The sequence below is a fragment of the Vanrija albida genome (assembly GCF_041260175.1).
Source record: "Vanrija albida strain AlHP1 chromosome Unknown contig_3, whole genome shotgun sequence".
Classification (NCBI taxonomy): domain Eukaryota; kingdom Fungi; phylum Basidiomycota; class Tremellomycetes; order Trichosporonales; family Trichosporonaceae; genus Vanrija; species Vanrija albida.
Genome location: NW_027191422.1, coordinates 2,294,858 through 2,308,833, shown reverse-complemented (window position 1 = coordinate 2,308,833; position 13,976 = coordinate 2,294,858). Strand labels below are relative to the sequence as shown.

Sequence of the window (13,976 nt, the reverse complement as noted above, 5' to 3'; positions counted from 1 at the left end):
GCGAGCCCTACTAGACCTTTAACATGCTTGGAGATGCCCAGCAGCCATTGCAGCTCTGCGCGCAGCATGCGCAAGCATCCGGACAGTCCCAAGAGGCACCATTGCCACCGGGGGTGTAACGTCCGGTGGTGAATCCGAACGCCGCTATCATACGGCCGGGAGCCGGGCGTCCTTGGCTGCGGCCTAGTTGCGGCGGCGGCGCCGGGCCGCGGGTGGACGTGATACGCGCGACGCGAGTGGGGGTGGGCCACACGGTATCTAGGTATCCGATGTGATGCATGAGTGGGTGGGTGCAAGGGCTCGGCTGGCCGACCGGATGCGCGGGGTGGGGGGTGGGAGGAAGGTCGCGCTGGGTGGTGAGTTTTGGTGCAGTGGTGGCCATTGCGGACTCGTCGCCGCCGCCGCTGGTGTCGAGCGATGCTGCATCTGGGGCGGTTTACCCGGCGCCGCTGCCTACGACTGGGTGCAGGACGATAGCAGGCCGGTGGGATGCAAGATGCTCCTGGGGCGGGGGCGGGCGGGGGGGTGCATCAAGCGCCGTTGCTTGCACCGTTACAGTGGATGCACCAATAGGCTGCAGTGCGTTTGGCCGGAATGACGGCGGGGGAAGGCAGGAAGGCAGAGCGAGGGAAGGCGAGGAAGGCAAGGCAAGGAAGGGTTTTGGCTGGGCTGAGTGGGCCCTGGCAGGCAGGCTGACCGAGGGCATGAGCCCAGAGGTGTATCGTGCCACGCCACGGTGAGCTTCCCTCCAGACACGACCCACCCACCACACCCACACCCACAACATTATTCCACGGCCAAGCTCGCTCGCTCGACTTTACTTTTGCTTCACTCCCAAACAGCAACGCAGCCACCATGTCCGCAACGACCTACACCATCGACGACCTCCAGGCCCACAAGAGCCGCGAGAGCCTCTACATGCTCATCTCGGGCAAGGTCTACGACGTGACCCAGTTCTTGGACGAGGTGTGTATCCACCGGCGGGCCGTTGCGGCACGCCCAGCAGCGAGCGGCGGCCGTGACGCCGAGCTCGAGCGTGGGAGATGGGCGTCGTGCTCGTCGGCAGCGGGCGCGGCGCCCACGACGGGCTTGGACGAGCAAGCGCTGCCGACGCCGCGGTCTCCAGCGCACGCCGCATGCATCGCGCCTGTTATCTCCCTGCACCAGCTCGGCCCCGCCGCCTCCGGCCACTCGCAGAGCGCAGCTGACAACCCCCAGCACCCGGGCGGAGACGAGGTGCTCCTCGAGGAGGGTGGTGAGTGCTGCCTTGCCTGCGGGCTGCGCGCACTCGACGCGCGCGGCTCGTCTCGGCGCCCGAACCATCGCTCACCCACACAGGCCGCGACGCCACCGAGGCCTTCGAGGACGTCGGCCACTCGGACGAGGCACGCGACATGCTCCCCAAGATGCTGCTCGGACCATTTGACGGCCCCGTGAGTGATCATGCCAGCTCGCAGAGTCGTCGCCAGCGCCCCCACTCGGCACCCATGGCGAGCATTTTCAGACATTTTAGTCGGCCTCACCCCGCTTAAGCTATCTAGTAGGCGATGGCCGGACACCGGCCAGCGCGCCGCCGGCCTGCTTATCACGCGGCGATTGTTGGGCGTGTTTTCCCGTTCGCGTGCTGTTGTTACCGGTCGCTGTCGTGTGCGCCGCGCTGGCTCGCCATGCTTCCTGGCCGTGCTTCCACTGCCGATGGATGTCTGCCTTGCATGGCCGCGCGGCGCCGGCGCACTCGACACACTTTCTGCCAACAGCAACCCCCCCTCACACATCTACTCCCCCGCTGACATACACAGACCAAGGTCGCCAAGGCTGCTGGCGCCACCACTGCCTCCTCCGGCGGCTCCACGGGCGGCGAGTGAGTCCCGTGTCCCCGTCTTGCCCCTGCTTACACCCCAGCTACAAGTTCCTCCTTCCCGTCGCCGTCCTCGTTGCCTGGCTCGCTTACCGTTTCCTTGTGGCGGCTTAGAGTTGTGATGTGGTTAGCATGCACGCTGTCTAAATAATGCCACCTGCCCATCGCTTGATGTTTTCATGACTGTCATGACGGCCTGTGCCCGGCCCGCCCCACTCGCCCTATCGCTTCTACTCTACCATCGTCCATACTGCGTGGCGGGCAGAGGCCGCGCCCGCACCCTCCGCACCAGCTCGTCGGCCGTGCCCATGCCCCTGCCCGATCCCTCGTGGTCGAGCGCAAACACAAAGTCGGCGACCGTCAGCGCCGTGTCGTCGCGGGCGCGCCGGTCGCCGGGGAAGTTGACGTCGACCTGCCGCCGGTGCGGTCCGCTCAGCGCGCGTTTTGCCTTCTTGGGCTTGGGCGCCGCGTCGGCCGCAGCGGCCGGGGCAGCAGCCACTGGCGCCTCCGCCGCGGGGCTATCTGCCCCCTCAGCGCCCTTCTTGCGCCTGCCAGATAACAAGCTGGGCACTGGCGGCTTGAAGGCTCCAGCCGACGCTCCCAACTCCCACGCGTATTTTTTCTTGCGACCGACCGCCATGAACGCCGCTGCGTTGGTGGCCTTGGCCTGCACTTCAGACGACACGTCCTTCGCCGCGCCCTTCTTGCCCCCCTTTGCCTTCTTGGGCGGAGGCGCTCCAAACGTCGGGGCAGCCTGGAATGTCGGCTCCTTTGGCTTGGCGGGGGTCGACGCTCCAGCAGGTGTACTCCCGCCCGCACCAGCTGCCGAGGCGCCGCCAGATGGCGCGGGGTCTTCGCTGTCGCTGATGGCCGCGCTCGACGCTGCAGCCGTCTCCGCCTCCCGAGGAGCAGACGACCCCTCTCTCTCCCGCTCTCTCTCCTTTGCTGCTGCTGCAGCGCGGGCCATCTCGGTCTCGCGCGCATTCCGTTCGGTTCTCGCCACGCGGTGCGCCTTGTTCTCTTCCTTGTTGGCAGCGGTGAGCGCGACCATGACGGCGTTGGTGTCCGACGTCGCTTTCTGGCTCCACAGAGGCTTGCCGGCCTTGGACCCCGAGCCCTTGGACATTGGTGGTTTCCTCTGGTGTGTCGAATGCACGCGATGCTGTTGCGTCCGGACAGCAGACGACAGCAGCGCGCGAGCTCGGATCTCGGCAGCCATCGCCAGGTACCGCATCGCCTCGTCGTCGACAACCATGCCGTGTTTCTGGGCTGCACACAAAGATTAGCGAACCCGGAGTACCTCAGGGGTGGATGCACGTACCGAGTTGACTCAGACGGCCACGAAGCGCCTGTTCCCCGAACAGGTCGGTCTGTCGCGCTCGGCTGTTTTCACCAGCATAGCGAATGTTGCCCACGGCAGACCGCGAGAATGCACGACGCGCCGCCTCCTCCTCTGCGCGCAGGTCGATGCCTTGGCCACGGCCCATGGGGAGCAGCGCCGCACCCGACTTGGAATCAGACGAAGACCCTAGAACGGCGTCAGTTGTTGACATCCACCTTGACCGCGCGCTCTCCTCACCCTTGGCATCACTCCCATGCGACGCCTTGGCCGACTTCTGCGGCGGGCCGCTTCTGTCTGGTGATAATTCACGCTTGCCTGTAGGCCGTTTAGTATTGCTGACTGTTGTTCACACGACCCGCGCACCATTCTGGTTGACCGTCACTGTGGACGAAGATGCCTTGCTGTCCCCGTTGGGAACGGCGCCCAGAGCTCCTGGGGCCACCACCCCGTTGGACATGATTGCTACTGGAAGCCTCTGCACCGCCGTGCAGGGCTGGGAGAGCGAGGATGTGAAGCGCGAGACGGGCCAAGCTGGGGTCGCGAGTGGGTGGGACGAGGGTCGAGTTTGTGGATCCTAGACGCTAGCTGCGGCCTGGAAATCGTGATCAGGCTCGAGTTTGGGGCCGCCTTGAACGTTTTATCGGCCCATGCCCGCCGAATGCAATGTGGAGATTGCAAGAATGGGGATGTCGACGGAAGAGGTAGATGGTTGTCGTTGGGCTAGTGCGCACTGTTTGAACAAGGCCAGCCAGCGCGTGTGGGTGCTCGCCACCCAAGATGACAACTGGGCGGTGGCTTTAATAGGCACGCCAAAGGTGACCAGCGTTGACTCCATTAGGCCCGCCAGTCACGTGGGTTTTTACTTCCGCTGAACCGCGTCTCGGACGCGAGCAGCTCATCTGGGTTCAACAACCAACAACCTGGCGGCTGGGTCGTCTCCACATCATCTTCGTTCTCCACTCTGCCCCCATTCCACCCACTTCTCTCATCCACTCCATTCGTGGTCGAGAGTGTGAAAACAGCCCAGATCACTCGTCATGGTGAGCTCATCATTCACGAGGCGCTGCGCAGCCCTTCCTGGCTGTTTTCCATCCGCTGATGTCGTCCTCCTTGTGGCACACAGAATCCGCTTCTTGCGGCGGCGAACGCGGCTGCCAACGCCGACGATGACAAGCTCTCTGATTACGTGCCCGACAGCCGCGACCTTTCCATGTCGCGAGCAGTGAGTAGCTTTCCTTGAACCCAGTGCCGCGCGTACTTGTGGCTGTCCCAGACGCGTCGAGGGCTATGGTGCCATAAACTCTGCTCTGGGGACACTAGCCCTGCTTGCGCCGTGCAACTTGGCATAGCGCTGACACCCTTTCCCATGATAGGCCTCGACAAACGGATCCGACAAGACGCCCCAGCATCACATCAACACCGGCCCCCAGACGCCAGAGGACGAGGAGGAGCTCGATGACGACGATGAGGGTGATGACGACGAGCTCGACGAGGATGCTTTGCTCGGTGGCGACTCGGTGCGTTTGGATGGTTGGGTTGGTGGATGGTGCGGGTGCTAATGCCCATTTCCCAGACCCAGATGACTCCTTCGGCCAAGCGCAGAGCCGACGCGTCCAAGGCCAAGAAGGATGCCACAGCCGAGCGCAAGGCGCAGATTAACCAAATTGGCCAGAAGAGGAGCGCCCTTGAGAAGAACAAGGTGTGTATCGCGTGGCTGCGAGCAAATGGGCGTGCTGACTTGGCGTAGCTCGCCGACTCGATGAAGCGGTTCAACTACCTTCTCGGCCAGACCGAGCTCTTCCAGCACTTTGTTGACCTCAAGGTAAGCATGCATCGTTGCGGATCGACAGCGTGGGACTGTAATTGACTTTGGCCCAGAGGCAACGTGAGCCCGAGTTTGCCGCCATGCTGGACGAGCAGCTTGCCCAGACTTCGGCCAAGGGCAAGAAGAAGGCTTCGTGAGCATAATCCCTCAATATTCTTTGAATAATCCGTCTAATATTGCTCGCAGCGACAACCGTCACCGCAAGTCTGAGAAGGAGGAGGACGAGGAGCTCCTCAAGGACGAGGACGGAGACGACGAGGCGTTCGTCTTTGAGGAGAGCCCGGCTTGTGAGTTTACTGTGCTCTCCTCAGGCCTGTCACCACACGATACTGACTGGTCCTAGATGTCAAGGGCGGAAAGATGCGCGACTACCAGGTGCAGGGTCTGAACTGGATGGCATCCCTTCACCACAATGGTATCAACGGTATTCTTGCCGACGAGATGGTAGGTTGGAAGCCCGGCGGATATTTCGCTCACACTTTCAGGGTCTGGGTAAGACGCTCCAAACAATCTCCTTCCTGGGCTACCTCAAATTCCACCGCGGTATCGCTGGCCCTCACCTCATTGTTGTCCCCAAGTCGACGCTTGACAACTGGTCGCGCGAGGTCAATAAGTGGGTCCCTGGTTTCCGCACTTTGGTTCTTCAAGGTACCAAGGAAGAGCGTGTGAGTCACTTGGCCAGTGCTGTGGGAGCCAAAGACTGATTCCGCCACAGCTGGATCTCATCAACAACCATATCCTCACCCAGGACTTCGATGTCCTCATCACATCGTACGAAATCTGTTTGCGTGAGAAGTCCACCCTCCGGAAGTTTAGCTGGGAGTACATCATCATCGACGAGGCGCACCGTATCAAGAACGTCGACTCGCTCCTCAGCCAGATCATCCGCACCTTTGCCTCGCGTGGCCGCCTGCTCATCACCGGTACCCCCTTGCAGAACAACCTGCAGGAACTTTGGGCCCTCCTCAACTTCATCCTTCCGGATGTCTTCTCGTCTAGCGAGGACTTCGACGAGTGGTTCAAGTCCAAGGGTGACGATGAGCCCGACGCCATCGTCAAGCAGCTCCACAAGGTGCTCCGCCCCTTCTTGCTTCGTCGTGTCAAGGCCGATGTCGAGCACTCGCTTCTCCCCAAGAAGGAGATCAACCTCTACGTCGGCATGACCGACATGCAGCGCAAGTGGTACCGCATGCTCCTCGAGAAGGACATCGACGCGGTCAACGGTGCCTCGGGAAAGAAGGAGGGCAAGACACGACTGCTCAACATTGTCATGCAACTGAGGAAGTGCTGCAACCACCCTTACCTGTTCGACGGAGCCGAGCCCGGACCGCCCTACACCACGGATGAGCACCTCATCGACAATGCGGGCAAGATGGTCATCCTTGACAAGCTTCTCAAGTCGATGAAGGCCAAGGGCTCCCGTGTCCTCATCTTCTCGCAGATGAGCCGTGTGCTTGACATTCTCGAGGACTACTGCCAGTTCCGCGAGTTCAAGTACTGCCGTATCGACGGAAACACGCCTCACGACGAGCGTATCAACGCCATCGACGCCTACAACGCGCCTGACAGCGAGAAGTTCATCTTCCTGCTTACTACTCGTGCCGGTGGTCTTGGTATCAACCTTGTCACTGCCGACATTGTTGTCCTCTTTGACAGCGACTGGAACCCCCAGGCCGACTTGCAGGCCATGGACCGTGCTCACCGTATCGGACAGACCAAGCAGGTCTACGTGTTCCGCTTCATTACCCAGGACGCGGTCGAGGAGCGCATTCTCGAGCGCGCGACCCAGAAGCTCAAGCTCGACCAGCTCGTTATCCAGGAAGGACGCGCTCAGCAGGGCCAGAAGCGTATGTGTTTTCTTTTCTTGCTTTCATTTGGCTGACAATGCCCAGTCGGATCCAACAAGGACGAGCTCCTTGATATGATTCAGCACGGAGCTGAGAAGATTATCAACTCTTCCATCAGCATGATGGTCGACGAGGACATTGACGAGATTATCAAGAACGGAGAGGACAGGACCAAGGAGCTCAACAGCAAGTACGCTGGCCTGGACCTTGACGCTCTCAACAGTTTCAAGTCGGAGAGTCTCATCAACACCTGGGAAGGCGAGGACTTTGCTGCCAAGCGCAACAAGCTCATTTGGATTGAGCCTGCAAAGCGCGAGCGCAAGGGCAACTACTCGATCGACCAGTACTACCGCGACAACATGAAGATGTCGGCGCCCAAGTCTGACAAGCCCAAGGTCCCCCGTCCTCCCAAGCAGATTCACATCAACGACTTCCAGTTCTTCCCTCCTCGACTTGTCGAGCTGCAGAACCGCGAGTACGACCACCACCTCAAGGCGCAGAACTACGTTGTTCCTGCCCGTGAGCCCGAGGAGGGCGAGACGGCCGAGGATGTCGAAGCGGAGCGGGCCGAGGAGCAAGAGCGCATCAACAACGGTGAGTTTAACGTCAATCTGCAAGCAAAACCAGCTGACTTGCGAAGCCGAGCCCCTCACGGAGGAGGAGAACTTGGAGAAGGACTCTCTTGTCACCGACGGCTTCTCTGAGTGGCAGCGTCGTCACTTTGTCAGCTTCATCAAGGGCCTCGAGAGGTACGGCCGCGATGCCCTGGACAAGGTTGCCTTGGAAGTCCAGGACAAGACCGAGGAGGAGGTCCACCAGTACGCCAAGGTCTTCTTTGAGCGCTACACGGAACTCAAGGACGCCGAGAAGTACATGGACCGCATCAAGGCCGGCGAGGACAAGCTGCGCGAGCAGCACGAGAGGATCAACGCCCTGCACAAGAAAGTCAAGTCATATCAGTACCCCATGCAGGAGCTCAAGCTCCAGTACGGCCAAAACAAGGGCAAGTCGTACTCGGACGAGGAGGACCGCTTCTTGCTTGTCCGCATGCACCACCACGGCATCGACCGCGACGACTGCTACGAGCTCATCAAGCGCGACGTCGGCGAGTGGCCCCTCTTCCGCTTTGACTGGTTCTTCAAGTCTCGAACCCCAGAAGAGCTGCGCCGTCGCGGCGCGACTCTGCTGCTGTGCATCATGAAGGACTTCAAGGACGAGGAGGACAAGAAGCCGGCCAAGGGCGGCAAGAAGCGCGCGTTTGACGACCTCAAGTCGTCGGGCGGAGCTTCGCGCGACACGACCCCCGGCGCGGCCTCCAAGTCCAAGAAGGCTAAAAAGTAGACGTCCAAGTAGAGTGTATTGTTCTTCAGCTTCCTGTACTGTGTGGGACGCGACGACCTCCCCCGTGTATACCCCCCTTTCCACATGCAACGAGTGTGCGGCCAAGTGTGAGCGTGACGTGATCCGACGTTGCATGGACATCTCAAGAACTAGCGTGGTTAAGAAACTGAGGGTATCAAGGTACTGCGAGACAAGCACGATGTACAGTGGATTGTGTGATGAGGGGACACGCAACCGTCGAATGTCTGGCAGCGTTGGGGATTACAATGATAAAATGTTGTTGTAGTTTGCTTGTTGGGAACGTGTTGGATAGCATGCGAACGAATGGGGAACCATGATGATCTTGGGGTGGGATCGTGCTGGAAGTGAACAGGGGATGGTTGAGAGGTGATATGCTGTGGCGCCGTTGGTCTCTCCCGCTCAATGCGTGAGCGTCTCGCAGCGCTCAACAATCGTCTGGTAGATGAACTTGAACGACCACACCGAGCCGCGGAGGCGCTTGATCTGGAGCAGGTAGAGGCCGTTAAGGTTCTTGATACGGCAAAGCTCAATCGCGAACTTGAGCTCGTCGCCGCTGTCGGTCGAGTGGTCACCGTAGAGTGGCTCTGGGACTGGGCCCAGCGCTGGCGACACAAAGCTCGGTGTCGTAGACTGTGACGCGGCCAACAGGTCGCTCTCGCTGCGCGCCAGAGCAGACGAGTGTTGAGACGAGTACGAGCTGCCGCGTCGTAAGAGCATGCCCTTGAGACCAGAGATGCCGCCGGAGGGGGTTGAAGGAAGTGGGAGGCCGCGGTCGCTCCTGCCGAAGCCGCCCGTGGAGATTGAAGTCGTCGCACCAGCCTTGCGGCGGCGGACACGTGTGCAGCGCAGTCTGTACTCGGTCTCCTGCTTGATGTCGATACCCATGCCGTGGAGAACACGAATGACCTCGGCCATGACCTCTGGAGGCGGGCGCGAGCTGAGGGCCGACTGGTCGACCAGACCAGTGTGAACACGCAGCTTGTTCTCCTCGGCAGACGGCGTGCTCGAGTTGTGGCCGCGAGCCTCCGCTACAGACTTGGCAGAGACTAAGGCGATGCTCGAGCCAGCAGCTGAACGGTTGTTGCCATGGGGACCCGCGGCGCGCACAGACTTGGACCTCGTGGGGGCGCCAGTCGGTCTGCTCTTCGGAGGTGTAGTCGACTTGGTCTCGATGCTGACAACACTGGCGTTCGCCTTGCTGTTGACAACGGCCAGCGGGATTCTGGTCGGGGCCTTGGCTGTGACGGGCGGCGGAGTGGGAGGCACAAGTGTGACCTTTGGCTTCTCCTTCTCGGCCGCTGGCTCCTGTGGCTGCTCCTTGACCTCGCCGATAATGATGGCAGGGCCTCCAGTCTCGTCGCCAGCAAGGCTGCTCGTCTCCGAGACGGCGAGGTGGTCAAGCGAGTCCCGGGCGGCGCGGTTCTCGGTCAACTCGGCAACGTCGGCCAGGTGATGGTTGCGGTCCGAGTTCGACTGAGCAACACTCGACACCGAGTCATCGCGAACGCTCGACGCCTTGATGTTGAGCAGAGTGTCCTTGGCAAGTGACTTGCGGCGGAACCAGTCCATGACCCGCTTGGCCGCACTGCTGGATGCGGTGCGAGGTGCCTGGTGGTCGGAGTGGCGGAGATTGTGGGCATCCACTGTGACGAACGAAGTGGTGCTCTGGCCATGATCTGTCGAGGGGCGAGGCTGAATACCTTGGGTGCTCACAACCGCCACTGGGGCGCCTGCCTTCTGCGAGGATGCAGCCGATGCGGATTGCTCGTTCGAAACACTCTCCGGAGTAGCGGCACGTCTGGAAGCTGTTAGCTTGGGTCGCACGAGAGATACGTACCCATCGGAGAGCTGAACTGTGCGACGACGCGACTTCTTGTCCGTTGCCGCGCTAGCGGCAGCAGCAGAGGTAGCACCGCTCGACCCATAGGCGACAGAAGCACTCTTGTTATGCTGGGATACAGGAATGTAGGACTGCCTTGCAGGCTGGTTGTTGTTCTTGGCAGAGTCTGCTTGCCCGAGAAGCTTGGCGAGGCCAAATTTGTCGAGAGACATGCCCTTGCGAGACCTTCCCGGTCGCTTGGGTGGCGGTGCAGCCGCAGAGGGCTGCAAAGGCTGCGAAGGCTGCGAAGGCTGCGACGGTAGGGGTGGCAGAGGGGTGATCGCTGTCGGAGGCGTCTGGTCGAGACGGACCTTGGCCGTAGGCGATTCGGCACCAGGAGGAAGGTTGTCGTGGTGGCGAGTAGGTCCGCGCGGAGTGGTCTGCGTGGCACGCGGGGTGGCGACTTGAGAGGCGTCGTTCGCGCTTGCCTTGGGGGTCGATACCAGCCGCTCCCTTTGGGCAATTGCCTCTGCCTCTGCTTCGCCGTCCCTGTCCCGAGAGCGCTTCGAAGGCGTCGACGGCGGAGGAGTTCGGGGAGCGGGCACAGGAGGAGGGGGCATCTCTTGTACCTGCACGGAGACGGGCTGAATGACCTTGGAGGGCGATTCGATGACAACGGCGGAGGGACGAACAGTCGGAGGTGTAACCTCAACAAAGACAGAGGTGGGAGGTCCCGCTGGCGGCTTAGGCGTGACAACCTCTTCCTCGGGGCCAGGGCCCCCAGGAGTCAATGTCTCACCCATGTCAACCTCGGACGACGACTCGATGTCCATGTCGCCAGCCTGAGGCACGTTGAGAGCCTGCTTGGGCGGCGTGGAAGGAGTCGAGATAGGCAGCGAGTTCTTGGTCTGAGTCGCACGCAGATCGGCCTTGACTCGCTCCCAGTCGTGGTTGTCACCGCCATCGTACTCGAGTTGAATAGTGTGGCGGTTCTTGTTGGCAGACATGGGTGGCTTGGACGACTTGGGGCGGGTTGGTGTGGAGGGTTCGTGCAACACCTGCGCGGCCTTGTCCGCCACGCCGTTGACCTCGTACGCGACAGGAGTGGGAGCAGCCTCGATCGGCGTTGTGCTTGGCGCAGACTGCGAGACCTCGACAGGGAACGAGTCCCGCGCCTCCTCGTCGAGTGGAGCAGCAGGGGTGATTGGCAGTGACGCAGAAGGTGACATCTCTGCAGGGGCGACCGGGTAGCGAGCCGATGCCGATGAAGACATGTGGGCGCTGTGGTCGACGTTGTAGGTGAAGTCTGGCATTGTCGACGTCCCCGGAAGAGCGCTGCGATGACGCTGCTCGCGGTTGCGCCTGGGCTGCTCGCCAAAGGAGCTGGCATGTCCACCAGTCCCGGGAGCTGAGCTCTGGCTCCGTTGCAAGTGGCGAGCATGCCTTGCCTCCTGCTGCAACTTTCTGCGTTGGGCCAAGTCGCGCTTGGCCTGCAGGCTCTTGCGGTACATGTTCTCCGTGAAGATGTGTTCGCTGTCCTCGACGGAACGCAGGAAGAGGTCGTGGTAGTTCTCAAGCCAGGGGTGGCCCTCAATCTGGGGGATGGTGCACCTCTGCTGCGGGTCCGGGACCAGCATTATCAACAAGAGGTCCGTGGCCAACCGGGACATGTGGTCAGGGAAGTTGAGGGGGGTCGTCATGATGTACTTGTAGAGCAGGTTGATGTTGTCGCCGTCGGGGTTTGCCGGGTCATCGTCGTAGGGAAGGTAGCCGGAGAGCATGGCGTAGAGGATGACACCGCATGACCAGACGTCGACGGCCGAGCCGACGTACAAGCCCTCGGACACGACGAGCTCCGGCGCGGCGTAGCATGGACTGCCACAGCTGGTCGCCATGAGATCGCTCTCGCCATGCTCGAAGCGGTTCGCAAATCCAAAGTCGGTGATGATGATATTGCGGTGCTTGTCCAGCAGGAGGTTCTCAAGCTTGAGATCGCGATGGACAATGTTCTTCTGGTGAAGATAGTCGACGCCCGAGATCAGCTGAGCAAAGAGGCGTGATGCGTCCTTCTCCTTGAGATAGCGGTTGGCAAGGATGTAGTCGAACAGCTCGCCGCCGCCTGCAAACTCGAGGACGATGCCAATGTACTTTGCCGTGTCAATGACATCGAGCATGCGCACAATGTTCGGGTGTTTCAAGCTCTGTCGGGCAGTGTCAGCTGGATCATCGCCAGGAGGCAATGCGACGACGACTCACCTTGAGCACCTCAATCTCACGCTCGACCTTGTTGGCACGCGTCTCATCATCCAACTGGCCTCGCCTGATCAGCTTGATGGCGACCTCGACACCGTAGTCGCTGTGGACACCGAGCTTGACCTTGCCGAACTCGCCCTCTCCCAGTGTTTGCAGTAAGATGTACTGGCCAAGGGCGATCATGGGACGATTTGGGTGTGCGAGTTTGTAGGCGTAGACCGAAGGGTGCAGCACGTACTCGTCCGACAAGGCCTCTGGCTTTGGGGGAGAAGCGTCCATCGCAGCACTGGGGTTGTGCGATTGTCGCTTGCGCTGTGCGGCACTCACAGCCTGAGACTGCGAGCTCGAGTGCGCGTGCGACGACGGGTGGGCGATGGGCAGAGAAGATGCGTCCCCAGGCTGGGGCAGGGGCATTGTTGGGGCGTGGCTTGAGCGATGCTGCCTCGACCCCGAAGCCGATGCCGAGCCGCCTGCCTGAAGGGGGACGTAGCTCCCAAACTCGTCGATGCGGTACGCGCCTGATGCCCTGTTCGACTGATGACGCGAGGACGATGTCGACGCCGAGGTTGTGGACTGTCGCGACGAGTGGTGCTGGTGGTGCGGCTGGTGATGTTGCTGGTGGGGCTGCTGCTGCTGCGGGTAGCCTTGTTGACTCGGAGAAGCAACCGGGGCTGCCGGTGGAGAGAAAGGAGGGGTGGGATAGCGCGCCGCGGGGTCATCTACCGACTTGCGCGCCGCCGCCGCCACTGGGGGCTGGGCGAATGGGTCGGACATGGAGTAGGAGAGGACCGAGGCCATGAAGGGTGGCAATCAACCGCGAGACACAGGCGGGCAGTGTGCCAGGGGAGGCACCGCGCGGAGTGTTGGTGTGGACGGGCCCTTGCTTGTTGGCTGGCTGGCGTCGCGACCGAGCAGCTTTGAGAAGTGTTGTCGACTGGGCGAGAGGAAAGATTGTCAGCGAGTGGGTGGGTTGGGGTGTGATGGAGAGGAGCGAGTTGCTGTTGTGTGGACGAGTGAGGTGAAGGAAGATACTCACGTTGATGCGTCTAGTGTGTGTCTGTGTTGTGTCTGTGTTGGTAGAGACGAGCGACAAGTAGCTATAGCAGTTTGAGCGAGCCGAGCGCGTGCTGTTGTGGGTCGCCGCCGCTGCCTCCGCCGCCTGATGCTGCTGCTGTTGCCAAAGGTTGTGCTCGACGCGCGCGCCCTGTGCGGTGCGAGCGACCGACCGACAATGGGGAGGAGGAGGGGGGAAGGTTGAATGACAGGTGTAGGGTAACACTGGAGACAACCTAACCGGGCGCGGCACAAAGGTGTGTCGATGCGCGCGGCGCACACGCGTGTGGGGGGGTGGGTTGGGGGTTGGGGGGTGGGGTGGGCGTGTGGGCGTGTGTGTAGGTGGGTGCCGTCGGTGGTGCGGGTGTGGTTGCCAGAGCTCTAGAAACAGAACGATGAAGATGCAGTGAACAAGAAGGAGAGTATGTGTATGTGTATGCAAGACGAGACGAGGCGAGACGAGACGAGGTGCGACCAACAGCCAACACGAAGAGTCGACGGGTCGCGAGACGGAAAGGCGAGTAGGGTTGAAACACGGGCAAGGGAGGAGGCGCAACGACGACCGACTTGGTCTTGCCTGGCTCCTCTTGTTGGAATTTCCCACCTGGGCGGGGTGC

At 61.3% G+C, this 13,976-nt stretch overlaps 4 protein-coding genes across 4 annotated transcripts; 2 read left to right on the top strand and 2 right to left on the bottom strand.

Moving 5' to 3' along the window:
- Positions 1-855: 855 nt before the first annotated feature.
- Q8F55_004190 (uncharacterized protein) lies at positions 856-1,972 on the top strand (the record flags this gene model as incomplete). Its single annotated transcript, XM_069352711.1, has 5 exons — positions 856-966; positions 1,219-1,255; positions 1,339-1,433; positions 1,800-1,861; positions 1,903-1,972. 5 exons carry the CDS (start codon positions 856-858, stop codon positions 1,970-1,972), a joined length of 375 nt encoding a protein of 124 aa, XP_069210129.1.
- A 121-nt stretch (positions 1,973-2,093) lies between these two features.
- Q8F55_004189 (uncharacterized protein) lies at positions 2,094-3,657 on the bottom strand (the record flags this gene model as incomplete). The annotated part of the gene is made up of 4 exons (XM_069352710.1): positions 2,094-3,127; positions 3,180-3,386; positions 3,438-3,515; positions 3,564-3,657. The coding sequence occupies 4 exons, from the start codon at positions 3,655-3,657 to the stop codon at positions 2,094-2,096; spliced, it is 1,413 nt and encodes a 470-aa protein (XP_069210128.1).
- Positions 3,658-4,237: 580 nt separating this feature from the next.
- ISW2 (chromatin remodeling complex Adenosinetriphosphatase) lies at positions 4,238-8,213 on the top strand (the record flags this gene model as incomplete). The annotated part of the gene is made up of 12 exons (XM_069352709.1): positions 4,238-4,240; positions 4,324-4,422; positions 4,574-4,717; positions 4,774-4,899; positions 4,948-5,022; positions 5,079-5,158; positions 5,212-5,312; positions 5,369-5,469; positions 5,511-5,690; positions 5,741-6,872; positions 6,918-7,466; positions 7,513-8,213. 12 exons carry the CDS (start codon positions 4,238-4,240, stop codon positions 8,211-8,213), a joined length of 3,291 nt encoding a protein of 1,096 aa, XP_069210127.1.
- Positions 8,214-8,633: 420 nt separating this feature from the next.
- On the bottom strand, positions 8,634-12,720 carry Q8F55_004187 (uncharacterized protein; the record flags this gene model as incomplete). Its single annotated transcript, XM_069352708.1, has 3 exons — positions 8,634-10,032; positions 10,072-12,254; positions 12,310-12,720. 3 exons carry the CDS (start codon positions 12,718-12,720, stop codon positions 8,634-8,636), a joined length of 3,993 nt encoding a protein of 1,330 aa, XP_069210126.1.
- Positions 12,721-13,976: the final 1,256 nt, after the last annotated feature.